Below are 9,472 nucleotides of genomic sequence, written 5' to 3' on the forward strand. Positions count from 1 at the left end.
CACCAGGAAGTCCACGCATCGCCGTCACTCTCCTCTCTCTCCATCCTCCTCCCTCGCTTCTTCTCTCATCCAAGCAAAGTCTTCTCCACCAGAACTCCACTGAACATTCTGACAAAAAGTGTCCGTCTCAAGGCTTCGACTCGACGACTTTCTAACGCCAAACCTTTAGTTCGTCCCCCCTTCCTTCTTCACCGTCTCACCTGTGGGTCCTTCTCACAGTGCTTCACACCAGACGGGGACAGGCAGACAGAGAGAGAGAGAGACAGACAGACAGACGCAGCAGAGCAGCAGAGCAGCAGAGAAACAACCCCCACCAACCAACCAACCAACCAACCAACCAACCGACCTCCTCCTCTGTCTCTTCCTCTTGTTCTCTCAAACCCAAACCACATCCTGTCCCCGAGCCGCTGCCTCCTCCACCTATCAGCTCTCTCTCTCTACTACCGCTCCATAACGACAACAACAGCGACGACGACAACCTGAACTCTGAAGTTCAAAACTTTCACCTCAGAAAAACAATGACAGACAGACAGACAGACAGACAAACAGACAGACAGACAGACATACAGGGGACTTGTTCGATGAAACAGGCGACGCGTAAAGTGGTTCACACTCGATCCGCGTGAAGCCCTGAGACTGTCACGTAAAAAAGTGAAGTAGAGTGAGATGTGAGAGACATGAGGAAGTGGAAGCCTGCCCGCCTGCCTGCCTGCCTGCCTGTCTGCCTGCCTGCCTGCCTGCCTGTCTGTCTGTCTGTCTGTCTGTCTGTCTGCCTGTCTGCCTGCCTGCCTGCCTGCCTGCCTGCCTGTCTGTCTGTTTGTCTGCCTGCCCGCCTGCCTGTCTGTCTGTGGGCCTGTTCGTTACGCCGCCAAAACCACCCCAGTCGAACACCACAATGAGGCCATTCAGGGCCGACGTGAGTCACACACAGCCTCCAGGGGAGGTGAGTCACACACAGCCTCCAGGGGAGGTGAGTCACACACAGCTTCCAGGGGAGGTGATCAGTAAAAAGAAAAAACTAGCCGGTTGTGCAACTAGCCTATTGAGCTAAACACACAACACAGAGCAGCAGGTATTTCCTGGCTCGGTGTGTGTGTTTGTACTTCCTGTAACCTTATCTTTAAATTATTAACTGTTTTATTGCTATGCGATCAGTCCGTCAGTCAAATTTGTTGGAATTCTGTATTTTATGGTCTAGGCACAGGGTCGGCCATTGAGGCAATGTGACCAATGACGTTGTATGGTCTCTAAGACAGGTGTGGAAACAAATGAACGTTCTCAGAGAAAGGAAGTGTTATTTAGAGTTATTGAATGTTTGTCACCGGTCTTTACTCTAGAACAGTGGTTCTAGAGTACTAGAGTACTAGAGTGGTTATGTAAGTGGAGGAGGTGTGGAGATGTATGTTTGTACTCTTTTAACTGTGCTGGAAATGCTTGGATGTGTGCCGCTGTCTGTCGTGTGCTCTTTGTTTTTAACATGGAACCTGATTTATTTTCAGCCCCCCCCCAAGAGGCAGACAGACAGACAGACAGCTCTGTTCTCTGGCCAGACAGACAGACAGACAGCCAGACAGACAGCCAGACAGCCAGACAGCCAGCCAGCCAGACAGACAGACAGACAGACAGCTCTGTTCTCTGGCCAGACGGGTCAGATTCAACAGTGAACAACGTGTCAGAGATGCTGCTGAACTCAGCCTAAAGAACTAGACCACTCGGTCCTCTAGACCACAGCAGCTGCAGCCACAGACAGTCATGCAACACTGATGAGGTGTGTGTTTCATCTGTATTACCGGCAGACAGACAGCCCTGTTCTCTGGCCAGACAGACAGACAGTCAGACAGACAGACAGCCCTGTTCTCTGGCCAGACAGACAGACAGACAGACAGTCAGACAGACAGCCCTGTTCTCTGGCCAGACAGACAGACAGTCAGACAGACAGACAGACAGCCCTGTTCTCTGGCCAGACAGACAGACAGTCAGACAGACAGACAAACAGACAGACAGACAGACAGCTCTGTTCTCTGGCCAGACAGACAGAGAGTCAGACAGACAGACAGTCAGACAGACAGACAGACAGGCATACAGTCAGACAGACAGGCAGGCAGACAGCTCTGTTCTCTGGCCAGACAGACAGACAGACAGGCAGACAAACAGACACACAGACAGACAGACAGACAGGTCTGTGGTGTGACCAGCCACCCTGTGACTCACCCCCGTAACAGGAACGACAGACAGACAGACAGGCAGACAGACAGACAGGCAGACAGACAGACAGGCAGGCAGGCAGACAGACAGACAGACAGTCAGACAGACAGACAGGCAGACTTGTGACAGACTCTACACCCCCGTAACAGGAACGACAGACCCATTATTATTATTATTATTTAAAAATAAATGTTTACATCTTTATTCACTGCCAGTTTACATTAGGGATGCAACCTCAGTTCAAGTCAAGACTAAAAACCCATCTTTTTAATATTGCCTTTAAATGAGTAAATGATTAAATTATGATTATATAATGATTGGAGCACTTTGAGCTGCAACGTTTGCAGTAAAAGTGCTATACAAATAAAAGTTATTATTATTATTATTATATTCCGCCCGTCCTCCGATTTCTACCTCCAGCGGCCTCCTCGTGGCCTGGCGTGTTTCAGATGTAGCGTAGGGACCTACTGGTGCAGCAACCACTTTCCTCTCCTCTCCTCTCCTCTCCTCTCCCCTCCTCTAGAGACCTACTGGTGCATAAAAATAAATAAAACTATACTAAAACTATCACACTAAGTGCTCCCGTCACAGGACACAACTCATTGTCTTACTTGTACACTGTAATGTCATCTGGAGGTTAACAAAGTAGAAAGAAGACAGAGTTCATGTTCTACAAGATGGTGGGGGACAAGTCTGTTCATAAAATAGAAAGAAAAATAATACAAAATAATAGTAAAAAATAAATAAATCAAACTCAAGTCATGTGCAATCCCCCCCCCCCCCAGAGAGACTGACCTGAGCTGTGCACCCTCAGACGGGGGAGGGAGAGAGAGGGAGAGAGAGAGAGGGGGAGGGAGAGAGAGAGAGAGAGAGACAGGGAGAGAGAGAGAGAGAGACAGGGAGAGAGAGAGAGAGGGGGAGGGAGAGAGAGAGAGAGAGACAGAGAGACAGGGAGAGAGAGAGAGAGGGGGAGGGAGAGAGAGAGAGAGAGAGAGAGACATGTTATGCAGGAGAGAGGAAGGGAGGACAGCATCTAGGCTTAAACCGACAGAAATACTAAGACACAGACCCACACACACACACACACACCCCCACTGACCCCCCCCCCCCCCCACACACACACACACCCCCACAGACCCCCCCCCTCCCACACACACACACACACGCGGAGGGAGGGGAGAAGGGAGGGAGGGAGAGAGATCTGTCAGTCAGCAGCAGATGGAGAGGGGAACTCCAGGCCGTAAGAGCCTTTGTTACAACATCAATGGTGAAATCCTGCTCTCACACACACACACACACGCACACACACACACACACACACACACACACACACACACACACACACACACACACACACACACACACACACACACACGTGCCAGTACCTTGTGGCTGGGGGCAGCGATGGGTTCAGAGTAGGCGAAGAAAGGTAGGGCGAGGTTCATGAAGCCGTTCTTGAAGGCCTCGAGCTTCTTGTGTCCCTGGACGATCTTGATGAGCTCCAGACACACCTGGCCCACCACTGCTGCTGTGGTGGTGGCGATGGCAGGGATGATCTTCCCAGCTATCAGCTTGCTCTGGGCGACACACACACACACACGCACACTCTCACACACACACACACACAGGCACACGCACGCTCACGCACACGCACACACACACACACACACACACACACACACACACACACACAGGGCTGTGTTAACCACAGGTTAGTAAGAAGTAAGTCACAAGCACGTCTCAAGTCTTAACCTTCAAGTCTTAAGCAAGTCCCAAGGTACTGTGGTGAGAAGTCCAGTCAAGACGAGTCACTGCTGTAAGTCAAGCAAGTAAAGCAGAGTCACTGCTCAGGTTAAGCAAGTCACAAGTCATATGAAATTCTAATGGCCTACACCAGTTTCCACATTTAAATCAGTTAACACTAGAAGAGCCGTGAGGGGTCACAGTGACCCCTGTGAGTGAAAAGAAAATTCTATCTTTGCACTCGATCAAATTTCAGGACCCTCCTTTCATGACTTTCCCTAGATATGTGCGTTCTACCACCCTGTATGCTTACATGTTCTAAATCACTTCAGGATGAGGGAGACACAGAGAAACAGGCTGGGCGGTGTCCTCTGATAGGATAGCTACTGTTCTTGTGTGCAAAATAAAATAAAAAGAAACCGTTATTTCATATTTGTAAAAAAAAAACGGAGTCTCTTTCTATAACTAAATATAACATGAATATCCATATACAACATAAATATCAAATGCAGGGAAATTAAAAAGATGTACTTCAGTCACCTTACTACTCACAGAGTCCTCTGTCCTGTAGGCCTCTGTCCTGTCCAAAAACACTTCTTTATAATGGCCTTTGAATTTATTAATATTTGTGCTCAGTTTTACACTGGCATCTAGTCCATTCCTAAGGGATACCCCACAAACAGAGATAAACATGGATGGTGGATTCTCACTGTAGGAGCTATTTCATTAATTTGATTATTTTGTTATTATTATTAGTTATTTTTGTATTTGTTTATTCTATTTGTAACCACTAGGGGCAGCACTTGGGATAAAGGTAGCAGGTATGCATGTCAGGTGAGGCACCACTAGAGGATGTGGTTTTTTACCAGAGTACGAGAGAGGCAGCCATTGAACGTGAGTGTTTACTTGGAACTGGACAATAAAGCAACTTAAAGGTGGATCTCTGGCCTGGACATTTGACTTCTTAAGTACCTGAGTACCGCCTAACTGAAATGGTGCATCAGTGGTGTTTTTGTAAGTTTAATTTTGTTTGAAAATATAAATAAATATAAATATATAAATTGCACCCAATGAGCGGGCCGGCACCTTGGTAGCTTGCTGCCACTGGTGTGTGAATGGGTGAATGAGCTGCCATTGTAAAGCACTTTGGAATAAGGAGCTGTATAAGTCAGTCCATTTTATGTCTGTTTGCAGTTGGATGCTTCTGCATTTTGGGTTTGAGTTACTTTGGGGATAACACACACGTCAATACATCACAAGGAGTCAGTGCTGTTTGCTCTTAGGTGGTGTTTAATGAGAAGTTGTCAGAGGAACATTAGAAGCTCTTGGAACTCTAAACACTTTTCATCTGAATTCATCAGGACAGATGATCTCTTCACACAGGGAAGAGCAGGAAGCCACTGAAGGTGTTGAGATTAAGACTACTATCATAGAGGCTGTAGCCTGAGTAAAGGCGCATGCCGACCAAGTCTCCCTCCTCCAGCTGGAGAGTCAACCCACCAGATACAGACTGAGCCCCTGCATTAGTGTTCTGACTTACATACATCATCTGCTGGTCATTCTTATACAAGAACAGAGGAATCCATGTTGAGCCGTCGATTTCATAGGCGTTGAGTCTGAAGTAGTAGACTCCTCTCACTCTGGTGCTGTGAAGAGTCCTGTATCAGAGGAAAGCAGAGAGAGATCAACACTGTCTGTGTCTCCTGGACACCAGAGCAACATGACTGTTAGTAATGGTGAACACAGTCCCTGTAGCTGATGACCCCACAATGGAAATAACATGTTTATAATGACTTTATTGTGTTCATCCTGCATAGCTGTTGTCGTAATGTTGTTTCCAACAGGATAACCTTTGTATATCATTTTGGGATTCACACAGGTTTTTATGAATGAATGAATGAATGAATGAATGAATGAATGAATGAATGGACTTTATTGTCATTGCTACAGTACAGGTACCAAACAACGAAATTTAGGAGGGGTGGCTCCCCTGGTGTTAGGAAAGGGAAAAGAAAAACTTTTAGAAAAAAAATCACAAGAAGGGAAGGAGCTGGTTTACATAAATAAAGGCTATGTACACTAACTTTTATCCATCCATTCATCCAATCATTCAATCATTTTATATCTGTTGCTGTGTGTCAGCAGTACCTGTGGTTGGGCTGTAGGCTTGGCCGATGTTGGTGATGATGTTTTTGTAGACCACAGTGGTACGACCAGAGACAGGTCCTATCTGAGCACCTAGGGCAGCAGAGAACGCCACCTTCGGTCTCTCTGTGAACACAAGGGAATAACACATGGATATCTCCTTTAAAGCAGCGTACCATCTTACCAGGCCAAACTGTTCATTATGAGGAAGGCTGTTCCCTTAGCTGGCTAGGAAGGCTGTTCCCTTAGCTGGCTAGGAAGGTTGTTCCCTTAGCTGGCTAGGAAGGCTGTTCCCTTAGCTAGCTAGGAAGGCTGTTCCCTTAGCTGGCTAGGAAGGCTGTTCCCTTAGCTGGCTAGGAAGGCTGTTCCCTTAGCTGGCTAGGAAGGCTGTTCCCTTAGCTGGCTAGGAAGGCTGTTCCCTTCAGCTGGCTAGGAAGGCTGTTCCCTTCAGCTGGCTAGGAAGGCTGTTCCCTTAGCTGGCTAGGAAGGCTGTTCCATAGCCTGGTATTGGGGACCTGGAGGAGCAAGCTGTTTGAGGGTCTGCAGATCTCTACGTTATACATGCCTGCATTCTCTGTCTCCATCTCCTCCACGTCTCCTCTCAGTTCAGTCACCTGACCCTCGCTGGCTGTCACTCTGGCCCCCATGGCTGACAGTTCTGCTGCTTGAGCTGGAATTATGAATACAGGAAAGATTATTATTATTAATAATAATAATAATAATAATAATAATAATACAGTGTTTCCTCCAGGAATTTTTACCATGGTGGCGGGTAGTGCTGACCGCGCACGCGCGATTTTTTCGCGTGCACGCGCATGAAACGCGCACGCGCGCTCAAAACAACGACGTCATTTCAGCCAAAACTCGAAAATAAAATGTTTTCCTGTAAATTAAAAACAAGGGTAGTCCGTCCGTCCGTCCCTCTCTGGAATGGAATGGAATGGACTTTATTTGTCATTGCTACAGTACAGGTACCAGACAACGAAATGGTCCATTAAATAAAATGACACGGTTCAAATGTTCACGCCGGCAGTCCGGCTCTCACACATACTGGCAGCATCCCGGTCTGACTTTAGCTCTCGTTTGTGCACGGCTTTTTTTCTTTCCTTCCTTCCTTCCTTCCTTTATGTGAAGTGGCCGGTCCCGGGCACAGCTGCCTCGCATCCGCTCAACGAGCCCGGCGGTTCGGTGCTGCGCTGATTAGCGGATGCGGGACAGCTGTGTGAGCGGATCGCTCCATCTCTCATCTTGATGAAGATGAATGATCTTTATTGTCATTGTAACAGGTACAACGTAATTTAAATGAGGAATCACAAAACAGTTTTGCAAGCGCGTCGCTTCGCGCTTGTGGGTGTGTCTAGCGCTGTGAAGGTCTGAAAAGCGGCCTAAATCTTTTTTTTTTTTTTTGGGTTGAGAAATCTGCATGGTGGCGGAGGAAATTCCATCGTGGCGGACCGCCACGATGAAATGCATGTAGAGGAAACACTGTAATAATACATTTCTAGACACTCAAAGACGCTTTACAAACTGAAAAGATCGAGTAGTAATAATAAAAAGAAACAAAAAGGAAATAAAAGAAAGTATAGGGGCCTAATTAAGGTAGTGCTGGGGACACATGGGAAGGGGAGGGGGAGAGGGTTAACTGGTGAAGGTGAGCTTGAAGAGGTGGGTTTTGAGGGCCTGTTTAAATGTTGGGAGGGTGTTGGCCTGTCTGATGTGGTTGGGGAGGGCGTTCCAGAGGGACGGGGCTGCGGCTGAAAAGGCCCCATCACCCCAGGTCCGGAGCTTGGTCCTGGTGGTCTTGAGGGTGGTTTGGTCGTCAAACCTGAGGCAACGGGAGGGGGTGTGGAGGGGGACGAGGTCGGCAAGGTAGGAGGGGGCCAGATTGTTGATGGCTTTGTAAGTGGTGAGTAGGATTTTGAATTGGATCCTGTATTTGACCGGGAGCCAGTGGAGGTTTTGGAGGACAGGGGTGATGTGGTCACGGTGGCGAGTGGAGGTGAGCAGACGGGCAGCAGAGTTCTGGACGTATTGGAGTTGGTTTAGGATGTTATTAGGCAAACCGTAGAGGATGCTGTTGCAGTAGTCGAGTCTGGAAGTTATGAGGGCGTGGATGAGTGTTTCAGCAGCGGAAAAGGACAGGGAGGGTCGGATGCGGGCAATGTTCCCGACCGATTACTGTACTGTAGCTTTGCCACTTGCTACTGGGGAAGCTGGTGGAGGTAGACATCGGAGGACAGGACTCATTGTGATGCATGGAATGAGGAGTGGTATCACACACTCCAGTTATCCTGTGAGCAGCTGTCTGTCTCTACCTGCGTTCTCTGTCTGAATGAATGAATGAATGAATGGTCTTTATTGTCATTGCTATAGTACAGGTACCAAACAACGAAATTTGGGAGGGGTGGCTCCCCTGGTGCTAGGAAAGAAAAAAACTAAAAAAACAAGAAGGGAAAGGAGCTGGTTTACATAAATAAAGGCTATGTACACTATCCACTATAGTATACTGTACAGATAAAACGACTAGGGTTGTCATATTGCACATAGTGCAGTGTTTCCTCCAGGAATTTTTACAATGGTGGCGGGTAGCGTTGAGCGCGCGCTCGCGATTTTTTCCGCGTGCACGCGCGCTCAAAACAACGACGTAATTTCAGCCAAAACTCGAGGATGGCCAAAAAAAATAAAATGTTTTCCCGTACTTCTCCCGTGTGTCTCTTATTGTCTGTGTCTGCATGTTTTTCCAGCATGTAATTCCGTTGTCAATAAAAAATTCGTCTCCCCTTCTTTTCATTATCATTATGGAGGCTTTATGGTTGTTGTAACTATTATGGGAAGCGGTTGACACAGTAGCCGCTTTTCGTGTACGCTGCAGTGGATCCCTTCACAACGCAGAAGAAAGAGGAGAGAGAAAACATTGTCAATGTGCAGGGAAGAATCATGTATCAGCAGGGTTCAACAGTAACGCTTGCCTGGGGCAAGTAAAAAAATTCGCCGGGTTTGTTTGCGCGAGCCCGAAGACGCTGCTGGATCCTGGATCTGTTTACCTGTGTGCAGGAAGAAAAACAGACGGAGCAGGCGCCAGACCAGACTAGATGATTGTGGAGTGAAGAGATTATTAAAGCGTACGCGATGCGACGCGTGATCGACAAGCACGTACACTTTCATAATATCTTCACTCCACGATCATCTAGTCTGGTCTGGCGCCTGCTCCGTGTTCTTCCTGCACACCGATGCACAGATCCAGGATCCAGCACCGTCGTCGCGCATATTGTAACATTTGAAGTAGTTTGTAGACTACACGCAGCCTAGATGTATTCGACCAATCACAAAACAGTTTTGCACGCGTGTCGCTTCGCGCTTGTGGGTGTGTCTAGCGATG

At 47.7% G+C, this 9,472-nt stretch overlaps 1 protein-coding gene across 1 annotated transcript in view; it reads right to left on the bottom strand.

The window, feature by feature from the left end:
* arhgef3l (Rho guanine nucleotide exchange factor (GEF) 3, like) overlaps positions 1–6,740 on the bottom strand; it is a gene marked incomplete at both ends in the record, with an annotated part of 24,040 nt that extends 17,300 nt beyond the window's left edge. Inside the window, 4 exons of the mRNA XM_080527487.1 lie at positions 3,591–3,782; positions 5,638–5,651; positions 6,097–6,219; positions 6,713–6,740. Coding sequence (XP_080383613.1) covers positions 3,591–3,782; positions 5,638–5,651; positions 6,097–6,219; positions 6,713–6,740 — 357 coding nt within the window. The remainder of the gene's footprint in view (positions 1–3,590; positions 3,783–5,637; positions 5,652–6,096; positions 6,220–6,712) is intronic.
* Positions 6,741–9,472: the final 2,732 nt, after the last annotated feature.

Source organism: Nansenia antarctica (assembly GCF_963989245.1).
Source record: "Nansenia antarctica genome assembly, chromosome: 3".
In the NCBI taxonomy this organism is placed as follows: Eukaryota; Metazoa; Chordata; class Actinopteri; order Argentiniformes; family Microstomatidae; genus Nansenia; species Nansenia antarctica.